The sequence below is a fragment of the Sylvia atricapilla genome, chromosome 6, assembly GCF_009819655.1.
Source record: "Sylvia atricapilla isolate bSylAtr1 chromosome 6, bSylAtr1.pri, whole genome shotgun sequence".
Taxonomy (NCBI): Eukaryota; Metazoa; Chordata; class Aves; order Passeriformes; family Sylviidae; genus Sylvia; species Sylvia atricapilla.
Genome location: NC_089145.1, coordinates 22,698,049 through 22,715,821, shown reverse-complemented (window position 1 = coordinate 22,715,821; position 17,773 = coordinate 22,698,049). Strand labels below are relative to the sequence as shown.

Here is a 17,773-nt window from a genome sequence, read left to right as displayed (position 1 = left end):
TCCTTTTCACACTTTGTAGAATCTCTGCAGTAAGATTGGCTCTGTCCCTGGAATAATAAGTTGGATCTCATCAACAAAAATCAAAGTAAAAAGGCAGGAGTTGGATCTCATCAACAAAAATCAGTGTATTTCTACATGTTCAGGAGAAGAACACACAACTTCTGTACTTAGAGAAAATGTTACAGTGAGAAATTGCTCCCACAGTCATGGAATAAATAATAAGCCAATTAAAAGAAGTGAAATTATGTATTTGTGTGGAGCTTGGCAACATGCCCAGCTCTGCTGTGAGATTCATAAACAGCTCTTTCATCAAACTGACATTATCCCCCCAAATGACAAGAAGAGACAGTTAATTTGTCAATTGATACGTCAGAAAAAGAGATTTTGATCAAGGATTAAAAAAACCCATTCATCTACTCTACAACAGGTCTGATAGTACTCTATGATGTTTTTTCTGCCATAATTTCCAAAGTGAAGTAATCAATAACTAAATCAAGTAATCAATCTCTCCAAATCATATTATACAGGAAGAAAACATATTTTCAGTTACTGGACAATTCAGAAATCTAGAAAAAATGAAGTGAAGGGAAAAGGCTGTACTCAACTGAAACTGCTGAAACTACAGGGGAAATTTAGGTCAGCAAAATTCAATTACAAGAGCTGTGGAAGCAATTGAAAAAACCACACTAATATTCATTATAGGAAAAAAGAGCTTACTTTAACTTTCAAAAATAAATTTAAATTTGAAAGCTTAAATAGTGACAAAATATATGTGATTATTCACACTTTAAACTCTAAATGGGAAATGTGGGGGTAAGCTGCACAAGTGACAATTACAATGCAGAAAGCATACTACTTAGGCACTGAATTAATGCTATAATGTGAATCATGAATATCCACAACAAATTGTTCATAAAATATTCACGGGAAAACGTTTACCAAATAAATTTACAAACTCAGGCAATAAAGTTATTGTGAGGATTTTTCTGAGCATTTTGTCAACAGAAGAAAGAAACTAATGTACTGAATAAATTATCCTCCAGAAATAGCCTCTTATCTAGTGATTACAGAAGAGATTGGCAAAAGTAACAAACTTTATTGGAACTGAGTATTAACATCTCATTGAACTATTTATTTAAATGAGAGAATTTAAGGATTTTTCAATTGCTGTAACTTGCAAGTCTATCTCATTTTAACTGTTGTTGATTTGGACATATTATTACTACACTGGGATAGCCTTGTCCTAAGTAATGCTCTAGGGAGAGAAGAATTGAGAAGAATTCAGAAGAATTGAGATAAGAGGAAGGGGATGTTTTTTCTGTTTTGAAAACCACTTGAATGCTATTATCTCTATTGGAATAGATTTTCTCACTTGTCAGTTGAGGTAAGATATTGTGAAATCTAAATGTCATTCACTCTATCCGAAACTGGTAGAAACAGAATCAGATAACAGACTTCAGACAGGAGCAAACTAATGCATTTAGTTTTGCAAATATGTTTACTGGGTGCTTCATTTTATTATGCAGAGCACAACTTAAAAGGTTTTGGGCTAATACCAAAAGATTTGGGGGCTGAATTTAAGTAGACTGTTACTTTTTCATTTACTTTATTTTATAAATATTTATTCTCAAATCAAACAATGGTAGGTATCCATTTCCCCTGTATCTGGTGTATCATGCACATATCCAACACACACAGATGCTAAAAATTAACATTACTGGCTGATAGACTCTGAAACATTTTAAACTGGAGCGTTGTCCATCAGCTGAGATCTTAGATATAAAACACAACTGTAGATTGCTGTTAGAAATGACACATATTTGGCTAAAAAATAATGTTTTCTGGAACCAACGCAAAGAGGAGTCTGTCTATTGTACCAAACACACTTTGAGTTACAGCTGTAGAAATATCTTGCTACATACCATAGAAAGAGGCAGGATCAAAACGAGAGCAGATTTGATGGGCTATTTATTCTGTTTGTAGAAAGATCAGTGATTTTACTGCCTGTAAAAACTGCAACTAAGTTTCATTCAGAAAGGGATATTTTAAGCTCTCTTGCACAGCCTCATTCCTATGGGCAGCTGTTTTAATTTCAAGAGTTTAAAAGGATTACATTTGGGAGTTTAAGTGTAACCACAGCATCCATTTTTTTCTCCCTTTGGGGCAGTCAGTGTTGCACTCCTGTGAATGAGTCATGTTTCAGATTCTAATGATATGTCTGAAGCCTAACCTGTAATACCTTACTTGAATCAGGTTTTGGGGTTTCATATAGCTTTTCATGTTCCTGTAAACAGCTCCTCCTTTTACTCCTTTTACATAGTATAACCCTGAGCTTGCAGTCAAAATGTAGTGTTGATGGTGGGTTTCCACAAGCCAGGTCTATCAGTTACCCCTAACTTAATACTTCTACTCCACAGCCCCATGCCCTCATGCTATTTCATTCAAGTGGTAATTTACAAATGTAATAAATTACATCTAAATGGATTAGTACCAACACTCATATGTGCATTTGAGAGGTGGATCCATACAAGCTAGTGAAGGTATAGTATAGGACAAGGAAGAACCATTGATATTTAGAAGCTGAGGGCATTGAGCCAGTTTTGGACTGCTTACAGCTAAAAAAAGATGATTTCGAATCTTTATATTAAGATGATCACGAATCTTCCTAAAACACACAAGATTCTTAACTCCTTTTGGCTTAACCCAACTGAAAATTTTCTCCAAGTTTGCCATGTACAAGAAGAACAGTAAAGTATATAGCAAGTGGAAGATCAAAAGTCAACTGAAAATATTTATAAACACATATCTCTTTGCGTCAATATTCTCTCTGAGCTTATTTCTTTCAATTTAAATTGATTACAGAGAGACAAAACAGCTGAATTCAATCATTACAATCCCATGCCACAATGTAAAAGGTAATAGCTATAGATTAAAAGCCTCAAAAAAGATGTTCTAGAAAACAACTATGTAATGGAAGTACATATCCTGCACCAAGCCAGAGGACTGAAAAAAAAAGAAAAAAATTCTGCCATCAAGAGGCTTGAGATAATAATCAAAACAAATAAGATTGATCAGGACACAAACTGCCAGCAGGACAAGGCAGCAGCAAGATCCTCCTAAGATTTAAGCACTTTCATTATGCAGATGGCCTGGCAGTTCTATGTTCATGAGTCTCTGTAGTACTTGCTCTCTGGTTACCTTGGTACCCACTGCAGAACCATCCTAAGCCTGTCCTAAACCACTGGCTACCTAAAGAACAACAATATTCCCAACACCATTTTATTTCCTGCTTACAGATCCCTGAGTGCAGGGAGACCTTTATTCCCTGATCAGCTTCACCTGGGACCTCCTTCCAAGCCTTCTGCTCATGGGCCTGGGAGCCTCACTGCAGCTCAGACCAACACCTTCAGTCTCTGGGTGAAGCTGTATGGGAGGTGTGTCCCTCTCCAGTGTTGTCACAGCTGTGCCTCTACTTGGCCATGAACCCTATTCATCCTGGCCTGTGGAGCAGTTTCACTGTTGGATCTTGGATCTCCCTTGTCACTATGACTTCCCTGGTGATCACTGGGCTGTATCTGCCTATTACTTCTGATACTGGCTGTACAATTTTCCTAAAAGAGCTATAAAGCAGGCAAATTCAAGCGACATCTATTTTGCCCATTAATGTTAAATAAAAATGCTTTCTTTTCATTTCCATTGTTTGGTCTCTCACTCTTATATCCATCACTTCATGTAAAAGGACAAGAATTCCTTGAAGATGTAGAATGATATTTTTGTTTGATAAACTTCTGATTGGGCTTTGAGTTGTAACTATTTTCCTGGATTCTCTTGGCCAAGGATGATGTCAATTGCTTTAAAGCTTGAATGAGATTCAGAATATTGTTAAGAATGACTCTATGCACTACAGTTGAAGGGCAAAATGGAAGGTTGTGGGTTTGGGTACTTTTATATTTTATTTTTAACTATTCAAACTAACTAGTTTGAAAACTGACTAGCAGAAAAAGGCAGACTAAAAGATAATACCTTTCTCTAAAAAAAAAACCCATTATTACTCATGTAATTGCCCAAGTCTGTGTAGTGCCTAGTGAAGAAGAATTCAGACCATAAGGGGAACACATTCTGAAATAAGAATGGGAATAAGAGCCTTCTGCCTCCTCATAGAAAGCCTCTAATGTACAAACAACCTGTTTGTCATTGCTGAAAGGATACATTTTTTTCCTGATGTGGCAATGGGAAAAAGAGAAGACAAGGTCAGGAGCTGCAAACTTGCTGGCACGTGAGCGCAGGATTTTCCACTGACAGGTCTTCTGTGCTGTTGCTGAATGGAGTATGGACCCTGTGGTCATGCCATAAACACTGCATTCCTCCAGGATCCTCCTGGGTGCTGCGTCATGGGAATTATGTCCCTTGTTATCAATACAGGCTATTCTTGTAACCCTTGTTTGGCTGCTTCTTCCAGTGATTTCCTCCTGCACGTGCATATTTCCATCCCCACACCATTCCTGGAAATCTTTGTATTTCATTCCACAAAGACCGGCCTGGCTGGATTGCTGTGGATGTAGTTTGGGGAAAGAGAGTGTGTCCTAAAAGAGGTGTTCTGCTGCATCCCTGGGAGACTTTGCATACATGGAGTTTTCCACATTCCCAAAGTGGTTTCCGTTCAGAAGCCTCAGCTTCACACCTCTTGGGTAGAATTACAAACTTGCAGGGGAGCCTCAAAATGTGCCTGGGGCTCTGTCCTGCTACTACAACTTCCAGAATATGACTGTCTGAGGGAGAAGCCCACTACTGTCCCAGAGAAGACTGAGCACTTATCTGCATATGGATTCAGAACAATCCCCATCATGATTTGTGATGCTGCTCTCCCTGCTGAAATATTCTCTTGCTCAGCAGGATGGTGTCTCTGAAGATTATGGTGCTGCATTATCTGATATCTGAGATAGTTAAGGATGAGGAAGAGGATGCAGGCACAACTGTAGGTTTGTGTGTGTGTGACAATGAGTGAAGTGAACTGGGGCTGTTCAGGGGTAGCCTTGTGAAACCACCACACCTAGGCTGACACTCAGGTAGTCCTGCAGCCCTGTCTGTGGGGCTGTGCATGTCCCTGGAGCTGGAGAGAGACCCCCACTTCCATGAGGAAAATGCCATACTTTGCTGTAGGGCAGTTAGTGGAAATGTGATCCCGCTGAACAGGGTGGCTTCTACCCTCAGGTTGAAATTGGGACAAGGGGCATTTATGGTCGCAGCAAGGGGATGTTAAAGTCTTCAGGACAGAAATGGTTTTCAGACACAGACAGGCTGCCTGGTACTGCTGTCCCTGTACCTTCCTACTGATGGCCAGACACCAGATCAGGTAGAATCAGTGACTGCTTGGGCTGCTCACCACATCCTGAGCTGTTGGTATCTCATGAGAGTGGTCCTGGGGCAACAGAGTGGTCACATCCTTGGGTTGAACCTTGGCTCTGTCTCTGTGACCAGCTTTAGGCCTGTCCTGTGAAATAAGGATCAGACCAACTCCACACAGAGCTGGACTTGACTGCATCTTGGCAGGGAAGTGGCTCCTGTTCCAGTGGAATTAAAAGGAGAAACTTCAGGCTCTTAACATCAACTGGGTCCAATTTTTTCTTGGCACAGATTGCTTAGTTTTGCTAAAAAGAAAACTTCTTAACTATTGCAGCAATTTCAGCAATACACAGATGATCACGACTTTATTCATTTCTCAGCCATTACCAACAATATTTCAGAAGTCTCTCAGAAATCATCATTCCTCCTTCAAGGGTAAGTATCTGAATTGCCTGAGACTGCCTTTTCCTCATTGTGTGGAACACCATAATCACACCTGAAATTCCTCTCTAAAAATAGTTCTGGGCTGTTACTCTTCACTCACCAGCTTTGCAGTATTATTTCCTTCATTTTGTTTTGCAGGGCCTTAGGAATCAAAGCTGGCAAAAAATTTTCTAGACCTGCCTTTTTAACAGCATTTTAGAAGGATTACTCCTTACATGATGTGTTGATAGCAACATTTGATTGCTCAGAGTAACTCAAACAACACATCAGAAGCTGAACCCATCTTGCAGTGTATGGAGAACTGAAGAAATGCCTCTTCTAAAGGAGACTCAAGTGCTGTGTTCAGAGGCATTTGCACAGCCACTGTGGGTAAGGAAGCAACATTCAATGGAATTAAAACTTCTCTCAAGGAAAACTATTTTTTTTCCAGACTTAAAAATACAAGTATTAAATACCCAGCTTAGTCATATATTTAAATATCTGTCTATTCTACAAATTAAAATAGCAGCCTATTTTGTTCTCAGATCTCTTACAGGCTTTTGTTGGTCAAGAGAATATAATTTTTAAAGTATGATTGCAGGTAAGGCTACAAAATGAACACTCCAGGATTTGTGCCACTCTTGCAGCTCTCGTATGAGATCAGAAGAGGAGAGCTGAGCTACTCTCTTGAACATGTGCATGAGCTCTGGTAGCATTATCTGGTCCACCTCTTGTCCTGTGATTGGCTTAATCATCTCTGTGGAACCAAAAATGGCTTGTGGCTAAACAAGCAGCCTCAGCTGTCCCCTGCCTGCCAGAACTGTACAAGGAAAACTGCAATAGGAAGTACCAGTCCTTTCCTGGAAGTAGATTTTTTCTTGTCCATCTTTCTTGTGATTAAGTCATTTTTGGAAGCTGAAATGTTAGACTGGAATAGGACTTTATCCAAGACCTCTTTGTCCTCAAGACTGTGAAGACCATAAAATGGTTTTTTAAAGTTTGGAGCTGGTCTCTTCAGCCACCTAACTAAACCCATGTTGATGTGAGTGGTATAGTTGAGAGACATCCCTGTGACTGAATGGAGGAGGCTAAGAAGTCAGACCACACTGATAGTGTGTTTGGCTGGAAGTGGGTACTGGAAAAGAGAAACAGAAACTCTTTTTTAAATGAAGCTTTTTATTCACTTGTTAAATAGAAAGAGGCAATAACTTAACTGTGCAGAAAAAGGGAGGAGCACACCAGATGTATAGAATTTGTACATTTATATGGCTTGGGGAATAAACTTTTTCAGGAACATGAAAACTTTGATTCTTAATAGAATTAAATTTCATACTGATCCAAGCCAAGATAGGAATGAAGTAGAAAACACATAATTTCAGTATTCACAGGATAAGTTCTTCTTCATTAAGTCAGTTGTGGATGCTAGCTCTTCTTTGGGTCCTCACTGTAAATGAAATAAGAGAATAATTAGCTTTCAGAGGTCTCTCGACAAACTGTAGCAAAATACGGTCTATAATATGTACATAGAGCTAAAATATGTACATGCTAAATCACACTTTATCTGGCAGCTAAGATTGTTTTATATTTGTGGACACATCAAAGTGGCACAGGGAATTGGGTTGGTTTTTTTTTTCTTTCCTTCCATAGCAACAGTGGACAGAAATAGATACTACAAAGAGACAATTGCTGATTTGGTTTGGCTATATGGTGAAGTTGGTGCATTTTAGTGGATTCAAATCCTGTGTACTTGCCCTTATCCCATAGCAGATACAAGACTGCCAGACACAACTGAGCTTCCTTTCCCACCAACACAAGTTGCATCGTTGTGCAGTTGCTGTAGGCTGCAGCCACATGCACAGGAATTCCTTTATTCCAGCTGCTACACACTAACTCAAAAGCCTGTGGTCACTTGATTGTTTAGTTCTTAATTAAATGAGACTGAAGAAAATATGCTGGAAAGATTCCAGGAATCCTGACCATGGAAATGGTCATGGAGCTGGGTGACCTCATTCACTGAAGATCTGTCTCACCCTCTGAACTGTGTGAATAAAAACTGCACCTTTTCCAGGGGAATGATATATTCAAATGCTGCATTACAATTTATTCCCTTTCTACTGTGCTAGTAATACTAGCAGTGTCATTCAATTGATTGCCTTTATTGGCACATGCTTTGGAATGGCACATATCTGAGAGGGAAGGTGAACAGTGAATCATCCGGCTAACATCACTTATCCTGAGTGTGGCCCCATCTGCATGGATGAATAAATGGGGTCAGGGCTGAACTGATCCCTTATGTCAAAAGCAGGGAAGGAAGTGATGACCCTCATGGAGAACAGTTCTTCAGTGTTTTTCTGAGTGAACAGAAATGTTGATTTGATATAGACTGTTTTCCTTGCCATTCTCCTTGTTCTCAGACTTACCAGCAGTAAAAGTGGCTTGGAAGCCAGTAGCTGTATAGGCACCATCTGTGACGAACTCTACAAGCATAAGATTACCAGAAGCAACTATGCCACTGGGTATCTTTGATCCACAGGTCTTGTCCATTAGAACTGGAGAAGACTTGCTGGATCCATCATAAACTTTAACATAGTCACCCTGACAGCCTTGAGTTTTCTGCAGACGAAAGGCTTGAAAGTGCAGGGAAACCTGGAAAGGAAGAGAAAAATCAGCTTTTAATATAAAAGTATAGTTCTTTCATGGATTGTCCCTTAAAACAGACAGAATCTAAACTGCAGCCAAGCATGGACTCACAGACTAGAACTGCTTAGCCAGCTTCGCCTCTCTTTCCCTGAAGTTGTGGGGTTCGGATTTAATCACTGAATGCTCCCATGCTCAGGGAGCTTTGTCTTGATTTTGCAAACCTGAAGCCCAACATGTGGAGGTTTTTCAAAATCACAACTCTACATTGTCTTTGCCTATAACTGGCATAAGCACATAAGAAGTAGAGACTAGTCCAAAATTTTTCTCATGAAGATGATCTCATTTGTAAACCGTACAAAGTACAAGATGCTTACTGTAGAAAAAAGTTCAGCCATATTTCAGGACCACTGTTAAGCTGTGGTTACCTTTCTGGATCGGGTTCGGAGGAGCCAGACACAATTGGTGTTATCTGAGTAATTCTTTGGGTAGTTGGCAGATCTCAGTGACCCAGAAGGTCCATCAAGAATAGTACTGCAGCGACCTGAGGAAAAAATGCTTGCTTCAGGATTGCAGAAATTTTCACTCATTTACAACTACTATCTCTTCAGAGTGGACTGATCTCTCTTTCCTGACTGATCTATCATCATTCATTTCAGAGTACTGGTACATCTTGATTAAAAGGAGGAATCATATTGTCCTAATTTTCACATAATGCATCAAAGAGGAAAGTAAAGGAGTCCTCTGAAAAGCATTCAATTTTTATTGATTAGCTCTGTCTTTAGCAAAAGAGATCTCTTTCTGCAACTCTTTAAAGAGTGTGAGGGGTTTCAATTCACTGCAGTTGGTGCCACTGTTTTCCATTGAGAAGGGGAAGTTAAGTGATGTCAAAAGAGTCAAGCACAAATACGATGCCTCTGCAATGCTTAAATTCTAAGCTTAGGAGGTGCACTTGGGATGCAAGAGGTAATACTTTGATCAGTTTTTCCCTCTGATTGAGTAAATTTCTGTGATATAAATATTTCTTCTAGCAGAGGTTACATGTAAAGAGTTTAAATGTAAAAACTTAAAATGACAAACTTGAAAACTGGACGAAGCAACATGAAATTGTTCAGGTTCAAAGGAGCATACAACTGTTTTGTTTTGGCTCAGGCCTTAAATACCAGCTGCTACAGGCAGCGATGAGGTCTGGCTCCTTTGGGATTTATAGTTGTCTGCTGAACTGTAAGAAACCAAATTACTTCACTGAAGTTTAAAATGTGGCATTCAGTTAGTTCAGTTGCACAGCAGACATTTATGCTAATAGCAATTGTGATTTAATTAAGAGGCAGCTTCCATCTTCTCACTAATCACAATCTGCCTCCAGCCTCACCTTTGCATTCCCTCCCAGAGTAACCCAAGTGGGTACCAGGAATTCATGACAAATGTCTCACAGTCTGATGAAAAACTGCTGTCTCTGCAACGTGCCCAAATCTGAGTTGAAGATAACAGGGTGGCTTTGAGATACTTACTGCAGTTGTATAGTTTGTTGATTTTGGCCACGTCCAAGTTGCTCATCCCTTGTCTCTGTCCAATATGTACTGATCTATCAGGAATTGGTACAATAGTTGCTTTCCCAGTGGTATTGGTGAATGTGTATCTGAAAAGACCCATGAGAAACAATGTTCTCTAAGCATCATAACTTCCTTCAGGATTCAGTAAGATGCTTTGAAGGGAGAACAAGAATTGTATACAAGCTTTTTCTGTGACTAATAGTGCTGTTTAAACAGGTCTCATTGAGATGTCCACCAGTAAGCAGCAAAGGACATCCTCCTTTACTCCCAAGCCCAGCAGTGGAGGGCTCCGTAATGGAAAGCTAAGGAATAGTGTATCCCAGTCCTAGGGAGCTGCTTGCCTGAACTGACCCACAGTATTTTTCTCAGAAGGGGAACTGGGGAAACTGGTAGTTAGGAGAGAGTTATGACAGAAACTAATTCTAATGTAAGATTTGAGTTCCTAAAATAGTGATGCCATGCCGCTACTTACGGGCCATAGTGCATTACTGAGGAATAGTCATATGGAAGATCCAGGTTATTGGAGTGTTCAAATTTCCTGAAGTCTGGTCTGTCAGCTGTAATATATGATATTGTACTTAGAATATGCTTCCTACCTACTCCCTTCAGAGGAGAAGGGAGAGATGGGAGCAGTAGGATGTGTCTGAACCACTTCTTACATTGAGGAGTTCAAAGTACTTACGAGGACTGATGTACTCCCACATGATCTTTACGTGTTTATCTCTGTCACTTCGAGAGTGTTCATGCAAAAAGCCCAGAGCATGCTCCAGTTCATGTTGAATTACTCCTTTCCACATGCAGCCTCCTTTCATCACAGAGACAGTCTGTCCGCCTCCTACTCTCCCATAGTTGGACCAGCAGCTGAGAGGTATTGAACAACAGAAGACTTATGGGATTTTTATTGGCAGACAGGCAAAGAGGCAGAACAGAGAACCTTGCTTCACACAGCTCTGGTGGGAGTGGAAGGTTTCCTTTCTCTCCACTGTGATAGTGTGTACAGAGACAAAAGTGATCATATAAAAGAACAAAGCAAATGGTCATTGCTACATCTTTCTGGAAGACTTTTGTTAGGAGAGAGGCTCCTGAATTCTGACTTTACCATGATTTTAACTCCCTTGAAACAATAATTTGGGTTTTTTTTCTCAAAATGCTAAGGACAGTATCAGCACTGGAGATAAGATGGAGATAACACTTTCAAGCTAAGTGTGGAACAATTTTCTCATAAACTCTAATTCTGAGCTTGATGTCCAACAGTGGGATTCAGAGAACTGTTTATTTCATAAATTGAAATTGGTTTACTTCTGTAAATAGGACGTACAGTATTCAATATATGTTGTGCTGAATTGTGCACTACACCACACAGAAAACATGAGCATAGACATTCTTTCCCCCTTAATGGTGTTTTTCTATGATTTGTATTATTTCAGTGTCTGCAGTGAGTTCGTGATATAACTGATGAGCCCTTGCACTACTAAGGTATCCAAGGAAGATACCTTGGCACTGTAATAAAACAAAACCTTCTCTGAGGTTTTACAGAGCCAGTGTGGACAAGGATTGGAAATAAAGTAGAAATGACTTGTTAATTTATCATTCAACTCACCCATCAGCAGATCTAATACTGAGGTAGTCACGTTCTGCCTTGCGCTTCACAAAATTAATACAAGTCAGTGCTTCAAATTCTGCCATGGCATCATGAATCCCTTTTACATGGCTCTCCTCTGGGGAAGAAAGGGTTAATTTTAGGGGGTCACAAGCAGACATTAGCAGGTGTCAGTAGAATCTCATATATTCCCAAAAACAGGGTAAATGAGGGACAGAAACATTAGCCTAGGTTCTTTCTTGTTTTTTGCTCAGTACTGAATTTTGCTTAAGATTTTAACAGCCTGGCACAAGATCCTCTTTATCCAGATATTTGTCCAAATGCATTCAAGTGCCTCTTTTTTCAATGACTCGTTGTTAATTATAGTGGAGATTTTTGATGTATCTTATTGGACACTTGGAGACAGTTATGAGAAGCTGTTTTGCTGATGAAAACCAGACGATTGGAGCTTCCCTGTTATAGTCATGAAGTTTATAAAGGCAGGTATTCTGGAAGACAACATTAGAGGGAATGGTTATTATTGTCTTCAAGAGACTGTCCCAAAACTTTATGTAGGTGAAATGTCTCAATGAAATTTGATCTATTTCTGGTTCAGATTCTTGTAACTTAAAATTTACCTGTACTTGCACACCATAAGTAAATCCTTAGAACTGATTTATTCAACTATCTCTGTGCTCACTCAGTGTTTCTCTCTGAAAAGTATTAAATCCATTAAAAAAATAATTGAAATTTAAACCCACCATAAGTAGGATCCAACACATAGGGAATACGAACAATCCCATCACTGGACTGGGGCCAGCTGCAATGGCGACAGTTGATGGCACTGCGACTCCTTCGTGGAACTATGTCACCTTCCTGCAAGAACTGAGAGCTGTCTGGTGAGAGAGAAAGGGAAACCTTTCAGCCATAAATTGCTGGACACTTGCTAAGCACACTTGGAAAACCAAGCAGTTGCAAAAATAAGAGTGATGTTTTACTCTGGTACTATTTAATCGTCCATCATGTAGCACTGAATGAATGTAACACCCAGGAAAGTGCTGGGGAAAAGCAGGAGATGCCTGCCAGGAAACTGAGGAAGGTGGGCAAACCAAAAAGAGGAGTGCTTTCAGCAGAAAACTGTAGGAATATTTGGTGTCTCTTTCTACAGACTATTTTATTTCAAGTAAAGTCACTTGAATGACTCTTGGAGGAGAAAACGTGAGAAAGACAAGCTGATAGATCAGGGAATGTTTGGAATGCTCAGGGAAGAGGAAATCTGGAGCAGCAAGCATGGAACTTGACTGCAGCTTCTCTAGGAGTCTGTACTGCAAAGCCAAATGATGGCTGAATGCAAACGATGCTCTATTCAAGAAAAAAGCAGTTAAATAACAAAGTATATAGATTCCTGTGCTTTTTCTTTATGTCCAAAGAATGACAAAGATGTTGAAAGCTAAAGATGAAGAAACTGCCTGAATAGTTTCAGTTCCCTCCACACCTGGGAGCATCTTCAGTACTGACACAATAGTTTTGAGACACTATAGGGCCTCAGCAGACCACACCATAATTCCAGTGGTATCTCTTACATGGTGGTGTGTAAGATGGAAAAGCATTTGCACAGACTGTGGTAAGAGGCTGTACCTCCCATATCACCCCAAAAAAGCAACAACGACAGGCTCCTTTTGGAAGGGAATTTGGTGGCATTACCTTTGTTAACTTTCAGAATTTTGTTAAAAATATCTTCGTCCTCCTCATCAGTCTCTGTAGGCAAAGGAGATTCTGTGCAGAAACACAAAAGTATCACTTTCTCATTCCCGGGAAAAACATGAGTCCTAGGTTTTTAATCTGATGATGCATGATTTTTCTGGGGGTGCATGTAAAACTTACAGAGCCTATTTAAGGACTGGAGGGATGTTCACTCATATTTGTTCACTTGACAGAATCTTGAGAACCTCCCAGCTGTGGTCATTTTGGCACTAATCTAATCCCAAGAGCCATTCTTCAATTATTCATTCTCTCCTTTTAATTTTTCCTATTTTTTCATATTTTTACACCTGAGATGGCACAGTTTTATTTGTTTATGAACAACTCACACTCAAATCCCCAATATAAGATAGCAGAAACAAAATTGGAGGGAGAGCAGTCCTACTACTTCTTGCTGGACATGATGACCTCTTGAAAACCCCTCAAAATCAGTGAAATTGGAGCTGCATTCCTGTTCCACAGGGCGGACTGATGTCCCCAGCTAAGCCCAGCATCAGGGACTTACAGACCTTGCTACCAACATCAGTCAAATCTGTGCATTATGCAACAAATCTTGACATCAATAAAAAGCAGAAACACATGACCTCTGTGCTTCTTCTGACCTTTAGAAGCAACTTAATTCAGGACATTATTTAAGCAGAGCTATTTTTATCAAAAGTAACAGCCGAGGTTTATAGCAAGGCCAAGCAATTAGCCAAAACCAAGAGACTTTGCTTTGCATGAAACATTGTGGTGGAGGGCATTCATTTAAAATTCCTCATAAAGGTAAATTTGTGTTAAGTGTGCTATTTTCTGGAGTAAATAGTAGATAAAAATCAGTATATCCCCTCAAATATGTACCTGTAGATGGAGTAATACATACCGTATATATCCTCTTGCGTAGTAACCTGCAAGAACGATACATCAGTATTATCTCACAATTTATAATACAATATTATATTAAATAATGTAGCATATACATTATCAACAGTGCCCTGGCTACCACTGGAAGTACCTTTCACCAAGGCAGCTTTTATACACTATGCCATGTGTAAAGAAGTATCATGGGGTGGTACATGCTCTTCCCTGGTACCTTGGCAAATAGGAATATCATAAAGGCAAATGCAATATGAAGTGTGGAATAAGTTTCAGATACATTGTTGTGTAGAGAAGACTTTGCTGCACAAGTGTAGAAACAGATGGAGTACAAGAGTCCTAACCTTACTTTCCACAATGTTGAACCCCAAAGTGATCAGAAATGCTGAATTAGCTTTCCTTACCTCAGTAGGTTCAGTTGCTGCAAAAAAAGAAAAAAAAGGGGAAAAAAATAAAAGAAAGAACAAAGGAAAAAAAAAAAAAAGACAAGCATTAGATTCTGAATGCAACTTCATGGTGTTCAACAGCATGGACCTTCTCAGCCATGGGAATGCCTTTGGCAGATCCCTTTGAGTGGAGGGTTATGGTGTACACCAGCTGATTCACAGACACGGAAATTGAAAAGATATTTCATCTTTTATGCTAGTGCATTATGCTGAGGAACAGAATCCTGATCATTTACCACCTAAGAATCAGCAAAGCATTTTATCAGTTTCATTGTGGAAAATTACAAAAGAAACCAGTGACAAAAAAGTCTTTCTGCCCAGATTTCTCTGCAACAGGTGCAGGCTAACAAGCTCAACAATATCCCCTGGTTTGACAGTGTCAAAGAATAAGGTTATAACATGGGGTGGAGACTATCATTTAGTATAGGGAAAATAATCTCAACTTCAGTCTGTACCTGGCAGCAGCTTGGCACCACTAAGGTGCCTTTCTTCTGTGATGCCTTTTGATTTTTACCAAATATGAGATTCTAGATACAAACCAGAAGTGAAAATCTGACCTGACGCATATATTTCTATCTTCATTGTTATAATATCAAAAAAGTTTAAAAACTGGAAGGACCTTCAGAGGTCGTCAGTTTGTCTGCTTTCCCTAAGGCAGAAACAGGTTTATCTGTATTATTCCTGACCATAGTTTGTTTGACCTGTTCTTAAGTATGATGGATATGTTGCAAGCCTATCTGGCAATCTCTTCCAGTTTCCTAATAATTGCAGTCTTTCTTGTCAAAGTATGAAACAATTTTGGTTTTCCTATTCAATGCTGAAACAGAGAACACTCATGTAAACAGTTATCATTTCAAGCCCATCTGTGCCCTAAATTTTACTACTTTTTTTTTTTTTCAGTAAAAGATACACCAAGCTCTATCACACCTTGCAGCACCATTCAGTTTTCATAATTATTGCTCAAACGTAATGAGGACATGTCTTCCTTTTCAGACTCTATCTAGCACCCACAACAGAATTGCTTTTATTAAGCCAAAAAGGCTTCAGTCTGTGTTTTCAGACTGTTGCTTCAGTTATATGGCAATGGGAGTCCACTCTAATGATGGTGGTTTATTATAGTAAAATTCGGTCAGTTCCCACCAGCTGCACAAGAGAGATCCATGGCACTTAAAAACCTTCTGCAGGGAAGAACGTTTTAGAGATGGGTTGACCAGATCCAGAATTTATGCACCCAAGAGGCACTAGATTAATTGAATAGTCAAAGTCAGTGGAAATTAGGCTCCAGATTCCTAGCCACATAAAGCCTGCAACTTCTTTTTAAAACCCAAATGAGACACTACAGAAGGCATCTGCCATCTCCTTGATGAAATGAACATCTGGTGTGATAGGGCTTTCAAAATTATACAACTCACATTTTCCCTACACTCTAAATACTGAAAGATGTCTCAAAAGGCACAAAAAGCAGTAACAATGATAAATTAAAACCCATTGTAAGCATTTGTCCCAATAAACCTGCAACTTTGAGTCTGAGCAACTGACTACCTTGAACCCGAGCAAGCGTGCCCCTTGGTCCTTTCTAAATATACTGAGCAGCAATTTTACAACATCCCTTTTTTCCCATAAATGACAGTTTAAATCAAAATTTGTCAATTTTCTTTTGTCACTGACTTGTTCTGACTATGTCAAGCATATTTTTCCAAGGTGTCTTCTTTTTACACACATTACGCCCAGCCTGTTAGTTTCTTGCTGTAAAGTCTGCCTACAGTTTTCTTTCCATTGACCTCTGAAGGTCTGCAATTATCTCCTCGTATTTTGCAAGTTAACAAAAGCTGTTCAGCTAAGCCTGTTCCAAACCAGAACAAAGCAAAGCTTTCTTTGATGCCTGACATCTCTTTCTCATACAGCTGCACTGAGGTAGGCAAGGAGGCAAATGATTAGCAGTCTTATTATAACAGTTAACTTAATGGAAAGGTATCAAGATGTCTAATTAAAATTTTATTTTCAAGCCTGTGAAAGCACATCTAAATTAACCTAATAAACCATAGCCCAAAAGTCTGTGTAAAGCACATCTTTGTAAAAACACATCTGCACTCAGGTCAATAACAAGTTATGAAACATAGCCTTATTCAAATGCCTGTCGGTGCTTTCACATGCTCTAAAAACAAGTCAAAACCAAGTATGCAATAAACAGTCAAGAAATAACAGTTGTTTTTAAAATACACTAGAAATCCTACTTACTTGTTGTGCTGTTTTCATAGCTCTCCTGCAAAACCAACAGGTAAAAGGCATTACTCTTCCATAGCTGACAACTGCAGCAACAATAGTATCAAAATCAGAATGAACGGAGGAACTAAATCATTGTATTGCCTTCGTTTATTATTCTATTACTAACATTTCCTTCCAGAAAATGTACCAAAGCGGGCCTTCACAGCCTCACTTGCAGGAAGAACGGATAAGAGGGAGCACAGTTGCAGGGAGCTGCTCTCACCTGAACAGGGAAGGCCAGGGCAGCGTGAAGCAGCAATGCGGTGAAGACGAGGACCAAGGACTTCTTCAGCTCCATGGTGCCGCGGTGCCAGCGCACACGGGGACAGCGCACACGGGGACAGCGCACACGGGGACAGCCCCAGCTCTGCCCGCCCGGCAGCGCGGCCGCTACATATACCCGCACAGCCCGCTCTGCCCGGCCGCCGAATCCTGCCCCAGCCAATGGCGAGCTCAGCAGGAAGAAAACTTCTTTTGCTGCCTCAACAGCCAGTTTAGCCCCTGGGCATCTCCCGGTGCTGCGCTATCGCTGTCCCCGCGATCGGCAGCATCCCTAGGCCTCCCACGGTCATTCGTGCTGCTCTCTAGAGCTGGCTCAGCCTCATGCTTGTGCTGCCATGCATTTCCTTTGCTTCTTGGAGGATCTTTTCTGAAGTGTTCAGTCTGACTGCTATCACACAGGAAGCCCTTGTTCCTGGGTAACTCTAAAGACAACTGGATTGTTAGGATTTCAGAGTGTAAGTGGCCTTTTTCTTTATGTCACTGAAATTACACTGTGCTGCTTTGAAACACAGAATACATGGCTACCCAGTGAGCTTATGATTGTGTCTTCCGTGAGACAGCTTATGGTTCTATAAGCACAGATTTTTGGTTTTCCCTGCGTGTTTCTTGATGCATCACCACATCAGGAG

The 17,773-nt window shown here is 40.0% G+C and overlaps 1 protein-coding gene across 1 annotated transcript; it reads right to left on the bottom strand.

Moving 5' to 3' along the window:
* Positions 1–6,932: 6,932 nt before the first annotated feature.
* LOC136363184 (astacin-like metalloendopeptidase) lies at positions 6,933–17,180 on the bottom strand. The gene is made up of 13 exons (XM_066322261.1): positions 17,086–17,180; positions 16,836–16,860; positions 14,556–14,572; positions 14,159–14,183; positions 13,240–13,311; positions 12,297–12,431; positions 11,557–11,674; positions 10,639–10,817; positions 10,429–10,513; positions 9,915–10,042; positions 8,832–8,947; positions 8,187–8,412; positions 6,933–7,210 (listed from the first exon to the last, which is right to left on the bottom strand). Exons 1-13 carry the CDS (start codon positions 17,158–17,160, stop codon positions 7,176–7,178), a joined length of 1,236 nt encoding a protein of 411 aa, XP_066178358.1. The 5' UTR covers positions 17,161–17,180; the 3' UTR covers positions 6,933–7,175.
* Between the last annotated feature and the right edge of the window lie 593 nt (positions 17,181–17,773).

What these genes read in the sequence shown, in the direction of transcription:
- LOC136363184 (XM_066322261.1), bottom strand. Translation starts at nt 17,160, where the DNA reads ATGGAGCTGAAGAAGTCCTTGGTCCTCGTCTTCACCGCATTGCTGCTT. An exon ending in TACGCAAGAGGATATATACG is followed by an intron (nt 13,312 to 14,158) that starts GTATGTATTACT and finishes GTTTCTGCACAG; the next exon opens with AATCTCCTTTGCCTACAGAG. An exon ending in GTGGGAGTACATCAGTCCTC is followed by an intron (nt 10,514 to 10,638) that starts GTAAGTACTTTG and finishes CATATATTACAG; the next exon opens with CTGACAGACCAGACTTCAGG.